Genomic DNA, 27,909 nt, shown 5'->3' with positions numbered 1-27,909 from the left:
TCAATCTCAGCTCAGGTCATGATCTCACAGTTTGTGAGATCTGTTCTCGTTGACTCTGCATTGACATTGCAAAGCCTCCCTGGGAGGCTCTCTCTCTCTCTCTCTCTCTCTCTCTCTCTGCCCCTCACCCAGTCGCACGTGAACACTCTCTCAAAATAAATATTTTAAGTAGTTGACAATATTTAACACGTATAATAAAACTAGGAAAAAAGAATATTCCTTAACTTGATGAAAGAATCTATTTAAAAAGCCTACAGTAACACTATACTTAACAGTGAAAGCGCAAGTATTTTCTTCCTAAGATTGTTCCTAAGAACAAGGCAAAAATGTTTGTTATCACCAGTTCTATTCAACATTGCGTGGGACATCCCCGCCAATGTGATACAGCAAGAAAAAAGTCCCAAGTTAGTAGGTAAGGTATCTTTTATCACAGACAAATGACTGTAGAGAGAAAATCCTCTGCATTCTTTAAAAGAAAACCTCCTACAGTGGTAAGGAAATTTATAAGGTCACAAAATACAAAATAAACATGACAAGAGCCTACCAAATCCTCAAAAAATTAAATACAAAATTGTCATTTGATCCAGCAATTGTACATTTGGGTGTATACCCAAAAGAACTGAAAGCAGGAACTTGAATAGACATTTGTACATTCATGTTCACAGCTATACTATTCACAACAGCCAAAATGTGGAAACCCAAATGTCCATTGACCAATGAACAGATAAAAGATGGTATATGCAAACAATTTATTCAATCTTAATAAGGCAGGAAATTCTGACACATGCTATAACACGGATAAACCTTGAGGTCATTATGCTAATGTAAGTCAGACACAATGGGACAAATTACTATAGGATTCCACTTACATGAGGTAGCTAGAACAGTCAAATCCACAGAGATAGAAAGTAGAATGGGGTTGCCAAGGACTGGAGAGAGAGGGGTACAAAGAGTTAATGTTTAATTGGTAGGGAGTTTTAGTTCAAGAAAATGAAAAAATTCTAGAGACAGATGATGGTGCACGGTGTGAATGTACCTAATGCCACTGAATTCTACACTTACAAATGGCTAAAACAAAAATAATAATAAATCTTATGTTATATATATTTAGCCACAATTTTTTTTAAAAGCCTACTGGGGGCGCCTGGGTGGCTCAGTTGGTTAAGCATCCAACTTCAGTTCAAGCCATGATCTCATGGTTTGTGGGCTCAAGCCCATGACAGGCTCCTTGCTGAACAGAGCCCACTGTGAATCCCGTCTCACTCTCTCTCTCTGCCCCTCCACTACACATGTACATGCTCTCTCAAAAACAAACATTTTTTTAAAAGCCTGTATGGTTTCCTGCATATAATGTTTGAAAATTAACATATATGTTAGATTCAAAGTACTGGGTTATCCTGGAGCATGAGGAGATAATGACTAAAAGGCTTCTCAAGTTATATTGTTTTCTTAACCTGAGTGTTGGTTTAATGGGTTGTATTCATTTTGTACAAGTTCATGAAACTTTTATGATTTGTGTTCTTTGCTCTGTGAATATTATACCACAACATTTTGTTTTTTGCTTGCTTGCTTTAATTAATGACAGACAAACTGATTTTGGTGAGGTGAAGACCTGGATCATACAGCTAGAATGGTTTCAGGACCAAGTCAGCTGTCTTGTAAGTGAGCCCTACTGACAGTCCAACATCCACATTACACTGCATATTTACTGCATGCTATCTGTCTTTGACACAGGGAGTACAATTCCTCTGCAATGGTGAAAATATTGTTTCTATTCCAAAAATAGTCTCAAAATGAAAGTCAACTTCTATTAATAACTGAAGTATACAGAAAACGAAGAGGTCTAACAAAGTAATTTGAGTGTCTCTATGCATGCAGAAAAAAGAACATGAAGGATATATATACGTGTGTGTTAAAAAAATTATTCTACATGTTAAAGCATTCTTAAGGCCCAATTGCTCATAGTCTCAGTTGCAATTATTTAGAATAAAAATATTATGCCTTAAAAAAACATCAGGTGTTCTGAATTTAAAAGCTGTGAAGGCGGGGCATCTGGGTGACTCAGTTGAGCATCTGACTTTTCATTTTGGATCAGGTCATGATCCCAGGGCCTGGGATCAAGCCCTGCTCAGGCTCCTCACTGAGCATAGAGCCTACTTGTGATGCTCTCTTTCTCCCTCCGCCCCTCTCCCCTGCTCACACTCTGAAATGAAATGAAATGAATTAAGATAAAATAAAATAAAATAAAATAAAATAAAATCTGTGAAGACAAAAAAAATTAGACATTTGTTTTTACTTTGATCAAATCAAGGAATGTTTAACACCATTAGGAAATAATATTCTCAGTAATACTCTCATGTATTACTAAAACTAATAGTTTTAGAACTAAAACAGAAAAAAGCTATTTCATCATTCACATAATTTATATAAAGGAAAGCAGAAAGGGTATGCTCAAAAAGTGCTCTTAAGTTCTGACTTAATAATATATAAACTTTATCCTGGACATTAAAAAATTATACTTCTTGAGCACAAATTCTGCATGTTTATGACTGTATGTGCGCTAAAAAAATTATTGAGTTGACAAAGGTGTATGGGTTAATATCTCTCCAAGAAAAGAAAAATTTTGATAAATTTTATACACTATAGTACATCTTTAAATAAAAAAGAACTAGAGAACAGATTCATTTTAAGAGCTTACATTCTCCTTTATAACCACAAGAGGGAGCAAACATTTAACACATCTTTATGGGAATTTCATTACATACTAATTTTTACGCAAGACTTTTAGGGGACAATAATTGCAAAAAAACAACTTCCAAAAAGTATTTGACTGTTTACTATGGGCTAAACAGTGTCTGGAAATACTGTGGGTAAAATATATAGCTCCTGTTCCCAGGCTTCATAGTACTTTACACAACAAAGTACATCTAGAGTTTTGTAAGATTTTTTAATAAACATGAACAAATAATACTTGGCTTTTTTATAACATTACTATAAACTGTAATTTGTAAGTATTCAGTCTGACCAGAAAATACAAATATGATGGAAAAAGACTAAACAAATATCAGTAATTTATATTCTACAACTCTAAGAGGCAAATAACATGCATTATGCAGTTTATTATATAAAGAGTTCACAGTAGGCTCTCAAATACCAGTATCTTTTTCTGAATGGACTCCAATAATTTAAGCTATTTCATCTTTTTGCATTTAGCTTAATCATAATACAAGTAAATTAACACTGACTTAGGGGAATTTGAGGCTGTAGCTAACAAAGTTATTTTAGGAGAGAGGCATCTTTAAAATGTACAATGAAGGGTGCCTGGGTGGCTCAGTCGGTTAAGCATCCAACTTCAGCTCAGGTCATGATCTCGTGGTTTGTGGGTTTGAGCCCGGTGTTGGGATCCATGCTGACAGGTTGGAGCTCAGAGCCTGTAGCCTGCTTCAGATTCTGTGTCTCCCTCTTTTTCTGCCTTCCCCGCTTATGCACAAGCACGCACTCTTTCTCTCTTTCAAAAATAAACATTAAAAATTCTACAAATAAATAAATGAAATGTACAATGAGGGCACCTGGCTGGCTTGGTAGGTAGAGCATCCAACTCTTGAGCTCAGTGTTTTAGGTCTGCACCCCACGTTGGGTGTAGAGATTACTTAAAAATAAAATGTACTGGGGTGCTGGGTGGCTCAGTTGGTTGACATTGACTTCAGCTCAGGTCATGATCTCATGGTTTGTGAGTTTGAGGCCCACATCAGACTCACTGCTGTCAGCACAGAGCCTGCCTCAGATCCTCTGTTCCCCACTCCCTCAATCCCCCCCACCCAGCACTCATGCTCTCTCTCAGAAATGAATAAACATTTTTTAAATGTACTAATGAACAATAAAATCATAATGCCAACATTAAAAATTCTCAATCACAGCCTATTAATAACATTTGAATAAAGCTATTTTTATATTATTTAAAGATGAATGGCTTTTTTTTTTTTTTTAGTTTATTCATTTTTGAGACAGAGCACGAGTAGGGGAGGGACAGAGAGAGACGGAGACATAGAACCTGAAACAGGCTCCAGGCGCTGAGCTGTCAGCACAGAACCTGATGCGGGGCTCGAACCCACGAACTGTGAGATCACCTGAGCTGAAGTCAGATGCTTAACCAACTAAGGGTGACTACCCAAGCGCCCCATGATAAATGGATTTCAAAAGGGCATGATGAATAGATAGGTGACCTCAGGAGAGCTCTGCTGATTAGTATTATCTTCATAGGAGTAGATCTTTATAGAAGCAAAGTATGGAGAATAGTCCTTCACAGGAAAGTATGTTGACAGAAAACAATGTGTAGTTAAAAAGAAAAAAATCAAGTCTGAATTAAAGCTGAACTGGCTTCATATCTGAGTTTTGCCAACTATTAGCCCTGCAACTTTAAGAAGAATAGTAATCATCTTGCAAGGCTATTACAAGGATTGATAATTACACAGGTAAAATGCCTAACATAAGAGCTCAAATATTAACTGCAATTTATAGATGAGAAAACAAGGCCACATGATTTACCCAGGATTAGAAAGTAGAAAAGTAAGCCAGAACTTCTTTATTTCTAGCAATACTCCTTAAAGTCTACTTGGCCTGATATTAAATATAATAGCTTTGTTATAATTAGTATCTACATTGTATAGGTTTTCTCACCTTACATTTCCAACCTAACTGGATCTTTATACTTCAAATGCCCCTCTCGTAAACAATATAGATCAGTTTTTCTTGTTTATCCAATCTTTTTTTTTTTCTTGTCTTACCTTAAACAATTTTAATTACAAATGGGGAGAGGGTGGAAGGAATGAGGGAGGCCGGTAAAGGGAGTACAGTCTGGCTCCTAGAAAGTGGCAGCTGAGTTCATGCCACACTCTTGAAAATATCAGTGGATGAGGTGAGGGTGGGTTCTGGAACCTTTCTAAGAAGAGTCTCTACCTTCTGATTAGTGTTTAGTCTGTTTACATTTAACGTAATCATTAATATGACAAGTTTGTCTACCTTTTTGTTCGTAATGTCTCAATTGTTGTTCAGTTATTCTTCCTTATCTACATTCTTTAAGGTTAAGCCTATTTTTCAGTAGTCTATTTTATCTCCTCTATTGGTGCTTTTTTTCTTTTAATGTTTATTTTTGAGAGAGAGAGAGCATGTGCACAAGGAGGGGGACAAAGGATCCAAAGCAAGTTCGGCACTGACAGCAGCGAGCCCAATGCAGGACTCGAACCAACAGAACCATGAGATCATGACCCAAACCGATGTCAGTCACTCAATCAACTGAGCCACTCAGGCACCCCTCTTTATTTATTTTTAACCTGTGCAGTGGTGCAGGGGGGAGAGAGGGGGCCGGCTCTGATTATAGCAGAGCCTTGGCATTTCCAGGGGATGGAGTCTGAAGGTATGCTGACATGGATACAGAGTCATCCTTTGATGAAAGGGCAATAGTGACATACATAGTTGGCCCTGGGACTCAGTTCTATATGTATTCCTACTGAGTTTTTAGGAGACCTTCATGAAGATAGCTGCAAGGAATTCCCTGCTGGCCAGGACACATCTCACAATTGCAGATGCTGCATGTTACCCATGGGGAAAGTCTGAAATTGTAGAGTCATGGATCTTGCTTGGTTTTCTACCATTGCTTTAATAATCCCAGATAGGATGCTCTGGACTTGCCCAACAAAGCATTTACTCAAAATTACCTCTCTTCTGGTTGCTGTTGTCAAATTAAGATTAAAGGGATGGGAATACCATGAATCTTGGTGGTGTTGGTGACAGTGCTGGATAAAAACAGCACCTTTAATTCTTAGTGCTATAAATCTAGAAGTATGCTACTGAGGGTATACCAGACATTCATTGTTCAACAGATACTTGTATGATTCCACCTGTACTGTGATGTGAGGATATTAGGAAGACAGAGAAATATGTATTACCTGACACTGTCTTGATTCATGTTTTCTTCTTTGATTCATATTGTCACTGAACAAAAATTTACTGAATACCTGCTCTGTGCCAGGCATTATACTATGTAACTGGCATTATACTAGGTAATTATATTAGTAATTGTAACTTCTTAAGGCAGTTAAAATAGCTAATAAATGCTGATCTCTTTATAGCTTCTTTACTCTAGATCTGTACAGAATTTCTTTTCCTGTCACATGAAAGGAACTATGTTACCATTAACTCATACTATCGGGGTCCTAATTTTCTAGTTCCTTCCACTACTCTTTATCACTAGCTTGCTTTTCTCCGGATATTTTTATTTACTAATGGCACACTTCAATGGAGGAGGTTGGGAGTGAATACAACATTCCAAAAAAGGCTAGGCGCATAGCAGAATGGCCTCTCCTTTAATTTTGTACATTACATTACTATTAACGCAGTCACCTTACAGTTTTGAGGTTTTTAATGGCTAGAAACTTAAAACGCTATATGCACCACAAAAAGGTAAGGCATATCTCCCTCATCCTAAATTTAATCATTTGCATTTCTCAAGTCTCACTCCTAACTTCTCTTGAACTCTGTATTTATTTGCTTATACAGGATGAAGGTCAAGTTCATTGGCACACTAGCAAAGCTCTTTCTTTTTTGGCGTTTTGTAGGCTATGCTTTTCCCATTGCTTTGTTCTGTAGTGACACTTCGATGCTTGTACTTTTCTTGAATTTATGTCATGTCTCTTTGACTTTGAAGTTCTCCCAATGCCTACCTCCCAGTCTTCTATTTATCTCTTTTAGTTCTGCATAGGCATTACTTCTTATGAAGGCTTCTCTACAGTTACCACTCCTTCTCTATTTCATTCCTTTTTTTCTTTTCTATTTCATTCTTATGCATGCATCTGTTATTGCAGCTATCACCTTACTATGTAAATATTTCCTTGTCTTTCTTATTAAGGTGTGAGTTCCTTACAGCCAGGAACTAGATCTTATTCATCTTAGTATTCCTAATGCCTAGCACACATTCTGGCATATAGTGTGTTCTCACTGAATAGTAAACTACTGAAATAGGACGAACATGAAAAGGATATGATTGACTTTTGGGATCCTGCTTTTGTCATCTTAATACTAGCTGTTTTAGCTTGGCGTCATTTGCAAATGTAATGAACATCATTCCATTAACACTGAGTGTCCCAAGGTTTGGAATTATGTCATATTCATCTCTATATTGCTAGTATCTAACTCAGTGCCTGCCAAATACCAGGTTAGCAGTGTTTACTGAACTGAAGCAAACTAAATTGAAATTAATGAAGGGCACTCATGCTGCAAAGATACTATATAACTAGTAGCATTCTTTATTTCTGTATGTTATTTTAAAAATTAATAAAAAGTTTTGTCAGTTGCCTTATTAAAATCCAGATTTAGGGTATATATATAAATTACTAAGATTTAGGTCAAATTACTAAAAAATCTTTTGGCATCATTTATTATAATGGTTATACATTTCTTTCCAAGGATTTATAAAGCAGTAACTCTTCAGTATTTGTTTTAAAACTTGGCATGAATTGATGTCAAGGTAATAGTGGTAATTGTCTTAATGTTTTTATCTTTTTTCCTCTTTTGAAGTGCTCCTAGCATTCTTTCTATTAAACAAAAAAAGTCCCCAAAGATGTCCTGTTGTTTGTGTGGATATTACTGGCAAGATTTTTCAGTACCTTTGCAGGTACTTGGTATGACACATAAATTTCCAGATTCAAGAAGCTCTGTGGACATCGAGGAGGATTAATACTAAGGAAGTCATATATAGGCAGACCATAATCACATTGCTGAAAACCAAAAATGAAAAGTCTTAAAGACATTCCTTGAAGAGAACATGACAAGAATAGTAATTAACTTCCCATAAGAAAAAATGGAATAAATACAGGAAAAAATGGAATAATATCTTACAGTATTGAAAGAAGAAATATCAAACTAGAATTTTATATGTAGCAAAATTATCCTTCAAAAGTAAGAATGAAGACATTTTCAGAAAACATAAGAGTTTGTTGTCAACAGACCTACACATTATAAGAAATGCTAATGGCAGTTCCTTAGGCTGAAGAAAAGTGATACCAGATGGAAATGTGGATCTCTGGAAGAAGTGAAGAGCACTGAATGTGGTGTGTGTGTATGTGTTGCCTTTTTATTATTTCTTTTTTTTAATGTTTTTATTTATATTTGAGAGAGACAGCAAACAGAGCTTGAGTGAGGGAGAGGGGCAGAGAGACGGAGACAGAATCCGAAGCAGGCTCCAGGCTCTAAGCTGTGAGCTGTCAGCACAGAGCCCGATGAAGGGCTCAAACGCACAAGCAGCAGGATCATGACTTGAGCCGAAGTCAGATGCTCAACGAACTGAGCCACCCATGTGCCTGGCCTTTTTATTATTTCTTAAAGAACATTTGACTAGCACAAAATACACTATGGAGTTTTATATATCATGTAGAAGTAAAATATATGACAACAGCAGCTGAAAGAAAATAAGTAAATATACTTTCTCATAAGGTTCTTATATACAATGTAGTAATACTAACTCAAGGTAGACGAATTAAGTTATAGATACATAATCTGTAGAACAACCACTAATAAATAGAACCATAGTTAAAAAGCCAATAGAGATGCTCGCTTCGGCAGCACATATACTAAAACTGAAACGATACAGAGATTAGTATGGCCCCTGCACAAGGATGACACGCAAAGTCATGAAGCATTCCATATTTTTAGGATGTGCTTTATAACTTCCTAAGGTTTTAACAAACTTCCCAGAATGTGAATGGTAAAAGAAGTCTTTTGACCAATTAGGCCCTTTCATTTAGGATGCTAAGTTACTTGGCAAAACACTGTTGCACAATGGTAAACCTTAGGTTGTACTGCACGGGTAAATGCTGCAACTGCCCAAATATATATGCAATTCCTAAAGTTTTAATGTTTTGGTATAAGGTTATCATTTAATATTCTGATTACTTGAAATGTTATGTGTCACTGAAATAACTAAATTTGTCAATTGCATAATAAACTCTTATCAGATCTTTAACAATGTCCATTTCTGAGATTTTGTCATTTATAATTGTTCTCATTCTCTCACAAAATGAGTTTCTTCTTCAAAGAGATTTATAAAAAGGACTTTTGAAACAAATACAGGTAATTGAAATCTTTAAGATTAATACTAAAATGGGTAAGAATTTCCAGAGCTAAAAAATTGCATTTAAACTGAACAAGAATTAGGAACATGAGACTAAATGAACTGAGGAAGATTATAGTTTTGTGACTTTTGTTAGAAATATTGCTGGTTCTCTAATATTTGCTTATCCAGATTAAGAAAACATTTTCTTAAAATATCTACGATATACAGAAATGTCATAAAGTATTCATTTGTAAACTGAGGCATTTATCTTTTCTTTCTACCTAAACCCTCTGAAATTCAAAATCTCCCAGTGAGTATTCTTTCTTTCATGGCAATTACAATTGTTTGCATAAGTTCAATAAGAATCTGTTCATCTTTTAACCGGAACAATTACTATTCTTGCTGAGCTTATGTAAATAATTAGGCCAGGATTAAGACTGGACTTGTTCTACAAATGCATTGGTCTCAAACTGGCTATCTCTGGAAATGAAGGTTTTTAGAGAGAAAAACTATGTTTCAACAACGCACCGTTATGGATGTTAAATTCTAGTTCTGATTGTCTTTAAATGTTTGTTGTTTGCCTAAATTAAACAACTTGAGGTAACCTTCAAAAAAAAATTGTTACAGTATTTCACAGATACACAATCTTCTGTGATTGTTATTCTGTGGGGATGATAATAAGACCCCTTGGGCATATGATTATTTAAACAACAGGAAAACAGGATGGATCTCTAAATATGCAAACCATATCCTCCCTAGACCTGATCTGACATTTACTAGAAACCCACCCCATATAAACCCAGGATATCTGGTTTACTTGAAGGATGGGGGTCACCCCTTTCCATGACTTAGAGGTGGACTACACAGATATACAACCAAACAAAGGATCCAGCTCTTAAAGTTTCAGGCATCACCAAGAACCCTCAACCTGGTGAGGTGATCCAGATCCAGTCAACCAGCTTAAACTGACCCTCAAAAGGACACTGGCCCCTGAGATCTCCAGACCTGTTCCAGCCACACCCCAGAAGCTGGCTGGTCTATGCACAGCAGAAACTTGAGGAATCACTGGTCCAATAAGATAAACTTACTCTTTGCCATCGGATTGGCAAACGTTGCCCCAGAAAGCTGGGGAAATAGCGAAATGTTCTGTTGGCATTAATTGCCTCTAATCTGGACAATTAGATTTGTAAGAACAGAGCACCTTCAATGGAAGAGTCTGTTAAACTAACCCTTCCTTGGTATGATGATTATGGGTGACAGGTTGTACAGAAGATTAATTCTGCTCTCATGCACCCAAGGCAATTAGTTGGGGCTCTAATATTGGGCATTACTGCACTAATTGCCATTATAGGGTCTGTGGCTGCGTCTATCGTCTCTCTTGTTCAGGAGGTACATATAGCCCAACACATTAACCAACTAACAAAAAATGTCTCTTTTCTATTGGCTACTAAAGAAATAACTGACAGAAAATTAGACACTCAGGTCAATGCCTTAGAAGAGGCAATATTATTTATTGGCAATAAATTAAATTTTCTATTAAAAAAAAGCCAACAGAGGAGGAGCACCTGAGTGCTCAGTCAGTTAAGCGTCCAACTTTGGCTGAGGTTATGAACTTACCCACTTTGGATCTTCTGTGTCCTTTCTCTGTCTCTCTCCCACTCGCATGCACGAAACCATCTGGTTGTTTACTGGTATATCAATATTTTTATCTTGAAAATTAAAATTACTCCCAGATTATAGGTAGAATTTATGATCTAAAAAAAAAATCTTTAATCTTGAGCTTCCTGGGTAGCTCAGTCACTTAAGTATCCAACTTAGAAGCATCCGACTTTGGCTCAGGTCACCATCTCACAGTTCATGGGTTCGAGCCCCATGTTGGGGCTGTGCTGACAGCTCAGAGTCACTGAGCTTTCTAATTCTATTTCCCTCTCTCTTTGCCCCTCCCCAACTTGTTCTCTCTCTTTCTCTGTGTGTGTCTCTCTTTGTTAAAAATAAAATTTTTTTAAAAAATCTTTAATCTTAATAAAAATACACTTCATTTTGGCATAATCCACCTTGTAATTTTACATACTCTTCATGCATGTGTAAGTGGGAAGACTAATAACTTATGCAGTATTTCTCTTTTCCACTCAGTTTTGCCAGAGTATTTACTACTTTATCCCAAATTAATCACTAAATAATGCTTTCCTCTTCTAAAATACAATGTACTTTATTTTTTGTTTGTTTGTTTAAGTCCAAGTTACTTAACAAAAATGTAGTAAAAACAAAGTTCTTGATTATACTGGAATTTAAAATAAAATTAAAAAATAAAATAAAATAAAAAGATAAAACAAAGTTCTTGTGTTTCAACCTTGAGCCAGCCTGCCCTGGCTGGAATCAATTCTATTATTTTTGCCTCAATATCATTATTTTTGTTTCAATCTCCGCTATTGGGACCTGAGGAATATACCCAAAACTGACAGTACTCCCAGAAAAGTGAGGCTAAAATATATTTTGTATTTTTATTATGTATATTATGCATCTTATACATAGACAGCATAAATACACACTTATACCAACACAATACAAATACTGGTAAATGTAAAAGAGAGTTTAAAAGAAAAAAAGCAGAAAAAGGATAATCTCTTGCTAAAATAATCCTAACAGCAATAGTACCTAAATAGTACCTAAATAATCCTAATAGCAACCACTGCCACATATAGCTTTAAAATAGAAGTCATTTAAATTAACCCCTGTTTTTCATCTTTTGATCACTCTATTAGTCTCAGTAAATCCAGGGACACCAGAAAAACTCTGTTTTCCTTATTTTTGTGTTTCACAAAGCTGCAAAAGGATGAAGGAATCCAAAAATAACTGGATGCAGCTTTGATTTTTTTTTTTTAAGGCAACCTTGTAAAGTGCAGTACTTACTAATTTCTTCCACTGTTGTAATCATAATGATAGAGAAAAGGAAACATGGGAGAAAAGGAGACGACACTAAGAAAAACAGGCCACATCCTTATAATTTTTTGAAATTTCATTTTCTATTTAAAATTCATGCAAATTTCACATTTAATTCATAGTAACTGTTTTTAATTTTTAAAAACCACGTATTTTTAACTTACTCTAGTAAATTGAGAAATGTGCATATAATAGATCATAGACTTGACTTTGGAGTAGAGCAAACTAGAGTCCCAAACACAGCCTTGTTATGACTACCTACCATTAGATAATTACTTAATGTCCTTACACCTCCACTTTCTCATCTTTAAACTGGGAATAGTAATAATGGCTATCACAAATTGAATGGTATATACCAATTAGATTGGATAATGCAGATAAAATATTAATCACATAGGCCAAAATAATGCTGAGTAAACGTTAGTAGTTATTATAATTACCATCTCTAAAAATCAATTTATACAATGAAGGACAGCCTAGTTTATAGGCTGGTAAGAACTGTGAAGGATCTAATATTTTACTCACTTGCAAGCCAACAATTTAGCATGTTACAATTTTAAATACGCTAGAAGAAGGCACAAGACTCCTAGATCAAGAATAAAGTACTTTATTACTCACAATAATCAGCATTTTCTTACGTGGGTTCCCAAGTCCCATTTCTCACACGGTGATACAGAGTAGGCCAGGTGACATCTGCACATGCAGTAGATTGCAATAAAGGAACCATGAGCTTAGGAAACATGAATCTTTTATAATGGACAGTGAGCATGGACACCTTTGCTTTGGAGGGAGAAAGTGTCTTTATCTTCCAAGCTTCCAAGCAACTTGTCTTTTGGTCCAGAAGGAGACATTATCTAAGCTGGTCACGATAAATACCCCTGAAAAAATAGTTTAGAACAATCTGTGTCTCTATTCATAAGATGTGCCAAAATATGAGGCACAGAGACTTGTCTCTCTCACTTCTAACCATCTTGGCTGCTGACAAAGTTTCTCATGAGTATATGATTCTCACAGCCACTCTGATTATTCTGACTGACAAGGGGCTGGAACTAAATTCATTCAATTTGTTTCATACAGCATTTCATTAAAATAGCTATCTATAGGCAGCAGGGTAAGATTAACCTTCATAATTGATTTCAACCATGTTTCTCAGAGTCCTACCCCCAAATAAGTTGAAGAAATCCCATAAAACATTAGGGCCTACCTCAGAAAGTCTGGCAGCTCTGTCCCTAAGTTCTGTGTGAACTTTTCCAATTGGCCCAAGGCATCAATCCAGGAACAAGAGAATGTATTAACAATTATACAGACTCTGCTTCAGCCTACAAGGAAGAAATCTAGGGCATTTCATCATCCATAACAATGCTGGTGAGTTGTGGCTAATCTGAATGCTTTCCAGGGCCAGGGTATGTCACTGATTATGTCAACCAAAAAGTCAGGAACAAATTTTGAACCACCTATTCTAAGTGAATAAATTCCTTGACAGAGATAACTGTCGACAGGATGTGCATAAATAACAAATTGGTTATGACTCTGGAAAGCTTCACCAAGAAATCAAGGATATTGTCATTTTAGAGAGACTTCCATAGTTAACTGAAGACTATAAGATCTTCTGATGGTGTTCTGTTAAACACTCAAAGGTGCCAAGAGTCCATATTTTTAGGAGGGAGGTATGTTAATGCCTGGCTTCCACACAAGAAATACAATCATGAGGGCAGAGCAGTATAGCTAGAAAATGTGGGTTGTTTACAATTGCTGGGTCTTTCCAAGTGGGACCTACATCAGTCTGAGAGACAGTCAACCTGTGTCCCAACATGACCTCTCAACCACGTGTTAGGCATAGAGTTCACAAATTCAGTTTGGATAACTGAGTCTAGTTCTTGTTTTTGAAAGGACTGAATGAGAACAGTCAGTCCAAACTGTCCCAATTGTCCAGGCCACCATTAATCTGTCCCACAGAATCTCTGAGAGAAGGCTATGGAATGGGAGTGGGTAGACATGAAGTACTGACAGGTGTTTTACATGGAAGGCATAGGAGCTGGGGCAACCCCTGCTTATTCCAGTAGAGTTTTCAGTAAGAATAAAGGGAATGGCAATCAAATGGTGATCAGAACTGAGCAATCTAATGGAGGATGGCACACCCAGCAGACATTTATCCACATACCAGATGCCTTTGGAGGGTAGGGAGCATGAAAGGTCCCTCAAATATCTTGACTAGCAAGCTCACTGTTAGGAGCTTTTGAGATAAAAAGTGCATCAATGTCAACTGTAAATGGCCCAGAAAGCCCAAAAGCGTAACACAGATTAGTTTCACAGTCCAAAATTGTGTGGCCAGTCAGCCAATTGGACTAGAACAGCAACACCATAACCAGAAAAAGTATCAACAGTAGTGAAGAAGTAGCACTGATACTTTTGAATGGGAGGTCAAAGTTCCAATGTATTAAAACTGCCAAAAACAAGCAGAAGCCACATCCATCCCATGAAATATGGCTTCTCTTATTTTGTGACAAGTAGATCAACTTTTGGCAGAAGTCACAAGTATAGCATGCAATGCTACCATCTGCCTCAGAAAAACACAGTCCTTAAGTCTACACCCAGTTTATGATAGCTGATGTGTTATCACATCTAATGTGATGGATGGATTGAGACAACAATGATAGCTCTGGGCAGTGAAGGCTCAATCAGAAGCTTGACTCCAGCGGGCTTCATTAGAGAACAAGCCCTTATTGTAGGCAACTACATGAGTGATCCAGACAGTTTGATCAGCAGCTATAATTTGTTTCCATAGTTCACAGCTTCAAAGAGAGCTGTCTTTAATCTGCCAGTCTATGTTTCCAAGTGGCAGACCAAATAGCAGGCCATTGGCAATAGGCCAAGGGGCAGTAGAAATACAAGTGTCTGTCATGAAGGAGAATACTGGCCAGAGCTATAAAAACAGTCTTGGGGCACCTGGGTGGCTCAATTAGTTGAGTGTCTTAGCTTCAGCTCAGGTCATGATCCCAGGGTCATGGGATTGAGCCCCACATCAGGCTCCACACTGAGCATGGAGCCTGTTTAAGATTCCCTCTCTCTGTCCCTCTCCCCAGCTCACACTCTCTTAAAATAAAATTTAAAAAATTAAAATTAAAAAAAAAAAAAAGAACAGCCTTGACTTCTATCCACTGAACAAAGCAATCATATCCACTATCAATCTGTATAGCTAGTACAGAGGCTGAACAGCCCCAGGAGACAAGCAGACACAATCAGTTTCAGCTTGACTGAACCACTGGCAAACTAGGCCAAGGTTTAAGGAAACCTCTACGAATTGAGGACCCCACTAAATCAGTGGCTTTGCTTTAGACAGTGAAGTGGGGAATAAAGATTCCTCCAAAGGAAGGGCTGAGCTATAAGACATTATGTACTTCCATCCTCTCATCTCTCAGACAAACCAGTGAAAATTCTAACAGCTTTGCTTTGTGCCCACAGAGGTTGCAAACTTACTTAACTCTCCTCTCACACTTAAGTGTAGGTGTACACAGCTCTGTAAGTGCTGTCGAAAAGGAGGCAGAACCTTCTGCCCAGTCAGGACAAATCTTAGTACTAGTTGTTATATTGGTGGGGAAGTGGGGGAGGGGTAGTCTGACTGTGACTCTAACAGACTGGTAAAAAAAATTCCCTCTACCGAAGAGGATACTTGAGGGTGGTTAAGAGTTTGCAACAACCAGAAGAACGTTTAGGCAGCTGTCTTTGAACCTACTTTCTGGTACTCAGTCTGCAACTATCTCCCTAATTCTTCCTCATTAACAGGCAATAAAGTAGAGAAACACTTAACAATTTGGTCAACATGTTCAGCACGAATTCCCATAGAATCCCCTCAAATTCTGTTAACCAGCCCATGAGGCCCTCACCCTTCCTCTTCCAGAAAGCCACGTGTCTGTCAATATACCATCCTTGTTGCCAAACTGTCAAAGCAGTGAAAGATCTGGTATTTTTTACCCTACTTGCAAGCTAACAAGTTAGCCTGCCAGTATCATTGATCTGGGCAGAAGACCTAGACTCCTGGGTTGGAGACAATGAACTTTATGACTCATGACAATATTCATAGCCAGAATATCAGCATTTTCTTATGCAGTCCCCAGGCCCATTTCCCACAGTGCAACACAAAGTAGGCCAAGTCAGACCTGCACATGCAACAGATTGCACTAGAAGGGGAACTCAGAGCCTAGAGAACCCAAATCTTTCAAAATGCAAAAGGTATGCATGCATGGGAGATACTATCTGTCTTCCAAGGCAGCTCACTATACATACATCCTTGAAAAGAGAGCAGAAACAAAAGCAGTCAATGTCTCTGATTACAAGACATACAGAAATCATGGAGAACTGTATCAATGGATCCCAAAAAGGTCACTGTAGAATTTAGCTGTTAAGAGCCTAGCACAGTATCTGCTACATATAAAGCAACCAAACGCTAGATACTAATGTTCTTATTCCTTCCTCATTAAACCTAAAATAAGAAATGTTCAATTATGTCTCCACCTCACTTTTATTACATGCCAAAGAATCATCACTAAAAATTTTATATATATAAATTAAAAATTTATAATAAAACAAATTTAATTTAAAAAATTTTTTTAAATATGCTCCATACCCAACATGGGGCTCAAACTCCTGAAGTCAAGAGTCACATGCTCGGGGCACCTGGGTGGCTCAGTCGGTTAAGCGTCCAACTTAGGCTCAGGTCATGATCTCATGGTTCATGGGTTCAAGCCCCACGTCGGGCTCTGTGCGGACAGCTAGCTCAGAGCCTGGAGCCTGCTTCGGATTCTGTGTCTCCCGCTCTCTCTGACCCTCCCCTGCTCACGCTGTCTCTCTCTCAGAAATAAATAAAACATTTGGAAAAAAAAAAAAGAGGTACATGCTCTACTGACCAATTCATCCAGGCCTTCCTCTAAAATTATGTTTAAAAACACAAGTTCAGAATGCCCAGGTGGCTCAGTTGGTTAAGCTTTTGACTTCAGTCTGGTCATGATTTCACAGTTCATGAGTTCAAGCCCCACGCTGGGCTCTGTACTGAAAGCTCAGAGCATGAAGCCTGCTTTGGATTCTGTGTCTCCCTCTCTCTGTCCCTTCCCTGCTCAGTCTCCCTCTCAAAAACAAATAAACATTAAAAAAATTTTTTTAAACAAAAAAACACAAGTTCAATCACTATTTTTCCCTTGGAAGAAAGAAGGGGGGGAGCCAGGAAGGCACAAGAGACAAAGCTTTCCTCTCACTAACATTATACTCCTACAGCTCAATCATTAAAGAGTCCAGGGAACCAAGGTAATTACAGGGGAAAAAAACAGGTGGCTGAAACCTAACTCTAAAACCATTAAGGTGCATATAACCTTAAAAAATTTCTGCTTTTCTTTACCACAACTTGACATCGCATCCTTCCTACCTCAATTATTCCTCTATAACCACAAATAAATATAAAGACAGATACAATTATTCTGTTAATGTTACCAAACTGCTTCTTGAAATTATCTCAAACTCACCTGAAAGCCAATGACTAAAGATTTAAAAGAGTAACAATTTTGATTTGATATTTAAATCTCTACGTTAAAAAAGTCTGAAAGTGAAACCATAATCCAGAAGAGTGATTGGGGCATCTGGCTGGTACAGTCAGTGGAGCATGCAACTCTTTATCTCAAAGCCATGAGTTCAAGCCCCATGCTAGATGTGGAGATTACTTAAAAAGAGAAAATCTTAGGGGCGCCTGGGTGGCTTAGTCGGTTAAGCGTCCGACTTTCCGACTTTCGCTTGGGTCATGATCTCGCGGTTTGTGGGTTCAAGCCCCGCGTCGGGCTCTGTGCTGACTGCCAGCTCGGAGCCTGGAGCCTGTTTCAGTCTGTGACTCCCTCTCTCTCTGACCCTCCCCTGCTCACACTGTCTCTCTCTCCTAGAAATAAATAAAAAAAACATTAAAAAAAAAAAAAAAGAGAAAATCTTAAAAAAAAAGAGAGAGAGAGAGAGATACACATAGTTCAATAACACCATTCAAATTTACCTAAGTTATTGACCTCAAGCTCTATATTGTCACATTTCCTTACTGAGCCCTCTATAAAAGCTAAACCAGAAGGGAGGTACTTTATATTTCTCTATAAATGGATCACTTTAAAGTTATAATTCTCAATTCAATAAAACAGACCGATTTTTATTCCCTCAACGACAAATTTTATTATTCAAAATCAGTCAATAAATGGTAGATACTTAAAAATACAGCTGACCCTTGAAAACCACATGTTTTAACTACGTGGGTCCACTTATACCTGGATTTTTTTTAATCCAGTACAGTACTGTGTATTTTTCTTTTCCTTATGATTTTCTTAATAACATCTTCTCTACCTTGCTTTATTGTAAAAATACAACATATAAAATGTGTTAACTGTCTATGTTATCGATAAGGTTTCCAGTTTAAAAGCTATTACCAATTAAATTTGGGGGGAGTCAAAATTACACATGGATCTTCAACTGCATGGCAGGTTGGTGCCCCAAACCCCTGCATTGTTCAAGGGTCAACTACACATACAAACTTACAATTGTACTCTATTTGTATTATAACAGCTAACATTCATAATATTCCTTCAAAAAATATTCAGAGTACCTCTTATAGATATTGTAGGAAAAGACGGTTAAAACCGAGGCAGTTGTTCAGTCAAAGAGCTAACAGAAGCAGAAAAAAACAAGTGATTACCAACAATCTGGCGGAAGACTCAAAAGAAGCGAAATATACACAAGACACACAACATATGTAAGACAAAATGATTAACCCTAAAACTGGGCACAGGGTACTGATGTTATAAGCAAAAGGCAGCCAATAGGTTTTAAGAGATAAGTTTTCCAAAGGGCCACAAAAAATAAGGAATAAAAGGCACGGACCCTAGGGTACCTGGATCAGTTGTGGAGCATGCAACTCTTGACCTCAGCGTCATGAGATCATCCCCACAGTGAGTGGATGTAGAGCTCGCTTGGTTTGGAGGGAACGGTGGCGGGGGGTGGGGTGGGGTGGGAAACGGAGCCATGAAACAACAGCACATTCTACTGTGAGCATCAAATATATACAAAACACTCAATTTCCCTACATCAAAAAATGCAACAGTACTTAAGATCACAAAATCAAAAAAGTCACAAGAATGAATGTAACTTTTTTTTTTTAATGATTTATTTCTGAGAGAGCGACAGCATGAGCAGGGGAGGGTCAGAGAGAGAGGGAGACACAGAATCTGAAGCAGGTTCCAGGCTCTGAGCTGTCAGCACAGAGCCCAAAGTGGGGCTTGAACCCACCAACCGTGAGATCATGACCTGAGCCAAAGTTGGACGCTTAACGGACTGAGTCACCCAGGCGCCCCTGGATGTAACTTCTAAAGTCATCTAAATCAATTGTTCCCAAGTGTAAATCTTGGATCATCAGCATAAGCATAACCTGGGAACCTGACAGAAACACAAATTTTCAGGCCTTACATAGAATGCACTCAATCAGAAACTTGGAGTGGGGTCCAACAACCTAAAGTTTACAAGCCTCCAGGTTATTCTTACGCAAATTCAAAGTCCAAGAATCAGTGATTTAGATCTAGGTTTTTCAGCACTAAAGACATTTTAAGGTGGATAATTCTTAATTGTGAAGGAATACCCTGGGCAGAATGTTTAGCAGCATTCCTGGCCTCTACCCACTAAATGCCAGGGGCACCCCCTAGTTGTGACAATCAGAAATGTCTCTAGACATAGCCTAATGTCCCCTGTGGGGAAATCATCCACAGGTGAACACCACTAATCTAGATCAAGGATCAGCAAACTTTCCTGTAAGGGGCAGGGTTAATATTTTAAGCTTCTCAGGCCAAGGAATCAACTACTCAACTTTGCTATTGAGGGCCAAAGTGGCTGGAGACAATAGGTAAACAAATATGCATGACTGCCTTCCAATAAAACTTTACTGACAAAAACAGGTGGTAGTTTGGCACTCAGGATGTAGGTTGTATTTTAGGCCTGTGGGCCATAATGTCTCTGAGTCAACTACTCTGTCACTGCAGCAAGAAAGCAGTCACAAACAATAAATGAATAGCTATGGCTGGATTCCAATAAATCTTTATGTATAAAAACATGCAGCCAGCTTACAGGCTATACAGTTTCCTGACTCTGATCTACAAAGTTCATAAACCCACTCTGGAAAACAACAGGCATCAACCCAACCCCACACTCCCCCAAGACTACTTACTAAAGGCTCTTTATTTCATGACTTCTGCCCAACTGTAAACTTAGAGGCATGACACTAGACTGAAATGAGTGCTAGTCTAGGAACAATCAAAGTGCCAGGCCCACCCTCACTTCCACCCTTTTGGCATATCTATTATATACCAGGTATTATTAATTCATTTTGTATGTAAATTTTGTCATTTGGAGAAATTTCTGAATGGTGGATCTTGTTTTCCTCTAAAACTCCAAGTCATCTGACACCTTAAGCTAAAAAATAAACACTATTATGTGCACCTGAATAAAATCTTTGTTTCAAACCAACCCATGAACTTGGACAAGTCAGTTCCTATTTCTGATCTCAATTTCCACAAAAGGAAAAATGAGAAGCTGTAAATAGATGATTCCTGAAGTCCCCTGCAGAGAACAAGCATATACTTTAAAATTATCAAAAATGAAAACAACAGGGCACCTGGGTGGCTCAGTCAGTTAAGCATCTGACTCTCGATTTCTGCTCAGGTCATGATCTCACAGTTGAGATCAAGCCCTGCATCCGGCTCAATGCCCATGGAGCCTGCTTGAGATTCTCTCTCTCCCTCTCTCTCTCTGCTCCTTCCCTGTGCATGCTCTCTCTTCTCTCACTCTCTCTCTCAAAAAAATAAGTAAAAATTTAAAAGTAAAATGAAAATAAAAACTAAAACTTACTGAACTCCTTCTATACCAGACACCTGTTCTAATCACTTTACAAGCATTGACTCATTTTTCATATGAGGAAACTGAGGCTCAGAAGCATGAAGTGATTAGTCAAAGATCACAAGATAAGAGAGTTGCAGAGCTGTGATTTAAATCCAAACAATCTGACCTCAGAGTCCATGCTCTTACCTACTAACTACTAAACTTTATTCTACATGCCAAGACCTTACTTTCCCAATGACCAACAATCCAAACACAACATGCCTTGTCTCTCTAATGAATAGAGATAGTGGAGAAAAGAGAGGATAATAACAAGACTACTTACTGCCGCAGTAGTCAACCTCCTGCCTAAGGCAACCCCCCAGGAAATAAATATGATGTTCCATAGACACACAGTTTGGTCCCTAATCCACAACATCACAAAGGACACCTATCCATGTGGATCAATACTGTTTCTACTTGCACAGCCTGGCATCTCCTTTTGTAGAAGATTCACATCTCTATATTAGTAACAGAGAAATATAAGTAGAAAAATATATGAAACCAACATGTGAGACTAAACTAAGTAGCTATAGCACCTGACTTGTTCCCAAAGAAAAATTATGTTATAAAAATGTACCTTAGAGAAAAAAAAAAAATTAGCATTGTATTAACTAAAAGGTTAAGGGGGAAAGGGAAGAATTTTTTGTTCAGATAGACTCAAAATAAAACATAACTAACATTACTAAAATTTCAGTATTTGATAGCAACTGCAATTCTATTTGGATAGCCTTTTCACATCTGTAAGTAAACCAAATATATCTCAAAAATTTGTTTGATCAAATATTTACTCTACAGCTCAACCTTTTAAAAACAGGCAAAGAATTCTACAACTACAAAAAGAACAAGATCTGGAACTTTCATGTGAATGCATCTCTTTGTTATAAAAAAGACATTAAGGAAGAAAAAAAAAAACTGTCCTTATTTATTAATGCCTGCCTGTTTTTAATCCCAGGAAATTTCCTTTACATCCCCTCCTAGCTCTGGCCAGCCAAAACTGTAGGTATACTACTCTATTCATTCCTTTACCAGCAATATACTATACTAACACTATTTACATTTAAAATTGATTTTTTTGGACAATTCCAAATTCCACACTCACTTGCCCAGAGCTGAATTTAAAAATAATTTATTAAACATGATGCTGTCATTCCTCCACTCAAGCTTTTGGTGGTGAGCCACTATGGATAACAGTATGGCAGTTCCTCAAAAATTTAGAATTGAAATACCATATGATCCAGTAATTCTACTTCTGGTTATATACCTAAAAGAATCAAGAGGACAGATTCAAACAAATAATTGTACACCCAAGTTCACAACAGCACTAATGATTCACAATAGTCAAAACATGGGGAAAAAGTGTCCACTGACAGATAAATAGGTAAACAAAATATGGTTCAGCAGTCCCCCATAATTCACAAGGGTTATGTCCCAAGGATTCCCAATGGATGCATGAAACTGAGGATAGTACCAAACTATCCTCATATATGTATATGTACATTATGTTTTTTCCTATACATACATACCTACGATAAAGTTTAATTTATAAATTCAGCACAGTAAGAGAATATAGTAGAATGATCTCAGCAATAATGTATACTGTGATAATAGTTATGTGAAAATGATCTCTCAAAATCTCTTATACTGTACTCACCTTTCTTCTTTGATGATGTGAGATGATAAAATGCCTACATGATGAGATAAAGTGAGGTGAATGACCCAGGCATTGTGGCGTAGCATTAGGCTACTACTGACCTGCTGATTATACATCAGGAGGATCATCTACTTCCAGACAACAGCTGACCAAGGGTAAGTGAAACCAAGGAAAGCAAAACCACAGATGATGGAAGACTGCTGTATATACATCCAGAGGAACCGTAGTCAGCCTTTTTAAAAACGAAGGGAATTCTGACACTTACTGCTATCTGGATGAACATTGGCAATTTCATGCTAAGTAAAATAAGCCAGCTACAAAAATATAAATACTGCGTGATTCCACTTATGAGGTACCCAGAAAACTCACATTCATAGACAGAAAATAGAATGGTGGTGGCTGCCAGGGGATGGAGTTCAGAAAAATGGGAAGTTACTGTTTAATGGTTAATGTTACAGTTTTGTAAGATAAAAAGATTTCTAGAGATGGGTGGTGGTGATGGCTGCACAACAATGTAAATGTATGTGATGTCACTGAACTGGACACTTAAAATGGCAAATTAAGATGGTAAATTTTATGTTCTGTGTATTTCACCACAATTTTTAAAAACTTTTAATTGAGGGGTGACTGGGTGGCTCAGTTGGTTGAGCGTCCAACTCTTGGTCTCAGCTCAGATCATGATCCCAGGGTCATGGGATTGAGCCTTCCCCTGCTTATGATTCTCTCTCTCTGCCCCCTCCCCTGCTCACATTCTCTCTCTCTCTTTCAAAGAAAATAAATAAAAATTAAAAAGTCAATAAAAATCCTGTCCCTTTCTCAAAAAAGGATGGCAAACCAATTAGCAGTCATTGAACTATAGAGAACAGACTGATGCTTGCGAGTGGGAGGATGGGTTAAACAGGTGATGGGAATGAAGGAGTGCACCTGTAGGGGTGCCTTGGTGGCTCAGTCCACTGAGTGACGAACTCTTTTTTTTTTTTAATGTTTTTACTTATTTGTGAGAGAGAGAGAGAGAGAGAGAGGAGGGGAGGGTCAGAGAGAAAAGGAGACACAGAAACTGAAGAAGGCTCCAGGCTCTGAACTAGCTGTCAGCACAGAGCCCTACGCGGGGCTCGAACCCATGAACCGTGAGATCATGACCTGAGCTGAAGTCAGACGCTTAAGCGACTGAGCCACCCAGACGTCCATAAGTGCCCAACTCTTGATTTTGGAGCTCATGGTACTAGGATCAAGCCATGTTGGGCTCTGTGCTGACAGCATGGAGACTGCTTGAGATTCTCTCTCCCCCTCTCTCTCTCATGTCCCACACACTCAGGTATGCATTCATGCGTTCATGCTCTCTAAACAAACATTTAAAAATCATGTCCCCTTCTACAAAGGCAGCACTGAGCTCTCAAAATTACTATTAATTTCATGGTCATATGTTCACTTTTGGGTAGAGAAACTGATTTGCTCAGTTACAGAAGAAACCAGCACCTTTCAAATACCTACATTATATGACTTGAACTGCAATCTTTAAAATTACCTAGTTTCTGCTAACTAGATCAATGTTAATTTTTTTAAGTTAATCCTATGAAAAGTTTATTTAATATAAAAACACAGGAATAATCGATTTTAAAAGTAAGTCCACAGAGCAAACTGATCTGGGATCATTTGTGAGAGGAATATGAGGTTCCTAAAAACATAAAAGGCTAATGTGCTCAATATGTATATAGTTTCTAAATAATTTTTTTATTCTGCCAGTAATGTTCTTATCTACTTGACAATATGAAAGAAACCTTAACCATTTGGCAAACACTGAGAATGCCATAGTTTTTTCCCATTTTGTAAACAACTGTTCACCTCAGTGCCACTGGTTTTAAGAGAGAAACTTAGTAGAATATATTCATGTGATCAAAATTAACTCCCAAATGCTTGTCAGAACATCTTACTTTGTCTGAATACAAGAATCCTAAATTTCCTACTTTAGGCCAGTATAAGGTTCATAGTAAGCATAATAACTGTCATAAATGGGAACAAGCAGCTACAAGTTGTCAGAGGAAGGAAACAGTTTGGTGAAATCTCAACAAAGTTACACTTACCTTAAAGCTTTTAATGAGGTAAACGACTCTAAATTCTCTAAATCCATTCCTACCAGAACATGCCAATTTTATTTTTTTAGTGTTTATTTATTTATTCTAAGGCAGGGAGGGGGGGTAGCAGAGGGGCAGAGAGAGAGGGAGACAGAGAATCTCAAGCAGGCTCCAAGCTGTCAGCACAGAAGCCACACGGAGCTTGATCTTATGAACCATAAGATCATGACCTGAGCCAAAATCAAGAGTCAGATGCCAAATCCACTGAGCCACCCAGACATCCCAGAACATTACAATTTTATAACATGATAAACTACTCCTAGAAATAGAGTCCTTTTTCATACAACCATACTCCACATTAGATAAAAGATTATAGAGAATGAAAAAAAAAAAAAGAAAACATAGGCAAAAAAAAGTCCCAGGCCGTGCTAATCGTACAAAATCCCAAAATCTCATGGTCAACTTTTATTATCAAAACACTTCTTTCTGTCTGAGTTTGGAAGTTACAGTATAATCAAATACAGACACATCCATATTCCCAATAAATCTGATAACACCAGGTGAGAACAAACCCTGGAAATGGCCATTACAATATTACGTTGTAAAATAAGGAATATTTTAAAAATCAGAGAAAGAGGGAGAAAAGAAGCCCAAATCATTGAGAATCTCACTGAGAAAAAATACCACTTGGGGCTCCTGGGTGGCTCAGTCGGTTGAGCATCTCACTTCGGCTCAGGTCATGATCTCGCGGTTTGTGAGTTCAGGTCCTACATCGGGCTCTGTGCTGACAGCCTGGAGCCTGCTTCAGATTCTATGTTTCCCTCTCTATCTGCCCCTCCCTCTCTCATGCTCGCGTGCGCTCTCTCTCCCTCTCAAAAATAAATAAAAACATTAAAAAAAAATACCACCTATTGTGCTAGGGTTAGACCATGATGTGCAACGATGACAGTATTACAGAAAGAAAAGTCTGTCTATATATAACAGAAGCTTGTAAATTAATCTCAAAATGACTGGTTAACAATATCTCACTACAATAATTTTTTCACCAAACATCAAAGATGGTGTACACAGGGTATTAGCTCTAACCTCAAGTCTTTAATGATGAGGGACAACTCTACTTTCAAAGGGCCTTCCTAAGATACTTATATATTAGTATAACTACAGTTGGGCGAAGTAAAGGTATAACCTTTACTTATCCTTTAAATTATCCTGGAATTGGGACGCCAACCAAGCAATTCAAATCTGTAGAAGAGGTGAATCCGCAAATATGAATTGGTGATTTATTAAGCTTATGAATTCACCGCAAAGATACTCTGGTATATACTATTTGCCTCCTCCTTATCTTCATGCCCTCCAAAGATTCCAACAAGACATCAAAGTCTCAAATGTTTATATCTCCCTGAAAAAGACCATACCCTCACCATTACCTTCGCCACCTTGTACTCCTTATTTTTTACTCTCCTAATACACCACACCCATACCACCACGCTCTCCACACCCACACTCCACTCTCAAGGAACAACCCAAAACTCCTGACCCCAAATACCCCATACTTAAAAGCCCCACACTGAATACCCCCAAATGCTACCCATTCTCCACATTACACAGTCCACGCACATACACTAAACTAAGTATTATTAACACTCCTCACCCAACAAATTCGCACGTAACACCCAACCCAGAATATGAACTGCACGTTCCCAGATGGTTCACCACACCACACACACACACACACACACACACGTTTCCGGATGGTACAACACGCATACACACACACACACACACAACACGCACACGCACGCGCCACGTACCATACAAAAGCCCAAACCACACACCACTGCAGAGCTCAAACAAACCTAGAGAAGAGGCAACCCTTCTGGCAACAGGAACCCACGAGGTTGGAGGTGGAAGGGAAACAGGGCCAGATACTTCACCTGAAAATCCGCCAGGATCATCTCCCGGTCCATATTGGACGCCATGGCGGCCGCCGAGTTCCGCGGCTCCGGGAGCGAAGCGCGCACCTGGGAGGGAAACGGCGCCTCCTGCGGCCGTCGCCGCCGCCGCCGCCGCCGCCGGGCGCCGAGGGGCTGGCGGGCAAGCCGGCGGGCGGGCCGGCGGGCCGGCGGGCGGGGCAGCGCGGGAGACTAGGCGCTCATGCACTCAGTAACCTTCAGGCGCCCGGGCCGCCTGCCTGCGCCCCGTGGAGCCCGCGCCGCAGCCGCCCTGATAGGGAGGTTGGTCTAGATACCGGTCTGGTCTTCCTGTGGCTGGCCAGGATGAGGGCAGGTTACGACAGCGCGCACCCGGCTCCCTTCAGCTGCGGCGAAACCGGCGGGGGCGGGGAAACCAGGCGAACAAGCAGGCGGGCGAACCCCACGGCCGCCTCCGCCTCCTCCGCTTCCTCCCTGGCCGCCGCCTCCGCCCCTGGTTGGCCGGCGCCACGGCTGTCGCACATTTTGCCTGTCATCGAGGTCGCAAAGCAGTGCTTTGCGGCTGCCACGTGACTGTTTTCCTGTCAAGTGCTGGGCGCGCGACTACCAGGCGAGGATCCGCGCGCCGCTGGTGAGACGCCAACCAGCAACTGCGGGAGCTTGAAATCCCGCAACAGGTTATTCCGGTTTGGAATTAAGCAAAGGCCTAGGGATATTGCCTCCCCCTGGCTGGGGCCGGGATGAGATTCGGAGCCTTACGAGGTTACATAGCCACAGAAATACACATCAAGCCCCAGAAACCAATTCAACACTCTCACAACTTGTTTTACAAACAGCGTTTCATAAATGTTCATTTTCTCTAACAAAGTCTCACCAGAATACAATTTCATATAGTCTTTTAGTCTCAACCTCACTGTCAAAACCTGCTTACACACTGTCAGACTCAAATGCAAATCCCCTGACCCCTGCATCCTCAGACTCTCAGTAACAGAGGTAACCAGACTCCCAAGATAGATATGCGGGAAACATGAAGGCTGAGAAAGGTGAGACTATCGACCTCCCCCCCCCCAAAAAAATTAGCATTTTTTAGTTATGAGAAAAAAATTTTTTTCTATTCCTAAAGCATAACATTTTTTTGACCTGAGGCGACATCTTACAAGTGGGGAAAATGTGAGTCCAGCTTTGAATAGTCACTTTAAAATACATCCATAAGTGAAGAAATTATATTAAAATACTCACCAATTACTAAAAGTTTCTGTTTATGGTCAG

The 27,909-nt window shown here is 38.8% G+C and overlaps 1 protein-coding gene and 1 non-coding gene across 3 annotated transcripts in view; one reads left to right on the top strand and one right to left on the bottom strand.

Moving 5' to 3' along the window:
• FAF1 (Fas associated factor 1) overlaps positions 1–27,098 on the bottom strand; it is a 451,681-nt gene extending 424,583 nt beyond the window's left edge. Inside the window, exon 1 of one of the 2 annotated variants that reach the window (XM_039245398.1) lies at positions 26,644–27,098. In XM_039245398.1, coding sequence (XP_039101329.1) covers positions 26,644–26,688 — 45 coding nt within the window. In that variant the 5' untranslated portion in view covers positions 26,689–27,098. The remainder of the gene's footprint in view (positions 1–26,643) is intronic. The other variant, XM_039245400.1, reaches the window with a different exon arrangement.
• LOC120240638 lies at positions 8,601–8,704 on the top strand. Its single transcript, XR_005530673.1, has one exon. It is a non-coding gene; the product is annotated as a U6 spliceosomal RNA (small nuclear RNA).
• Positions 27,099–27,909: the final 811 nt, after the last annotated feature.

This window comes from Hyaena hyaena, unplaced genomic scaffold, assembly GCF_003009895.1.
Source record: "Hyaena hyaena isolate Hyena2069 unplaced genomic scaffold, ASM300989v1 scaffold_257, whole genome shotgun sequence".
Taxonomy (NCBI): Eukaryota; Metazoa; Chordata; class Mammalia; order Carnivora; family Hyaenidae; genus Hyaena; species Hyaena hyaena.
The sequence above is the reverse complement of the archived record's forward strand: the minus strand, read 5'-3'. Positions and strand labels throughout refer to the sequence as shown.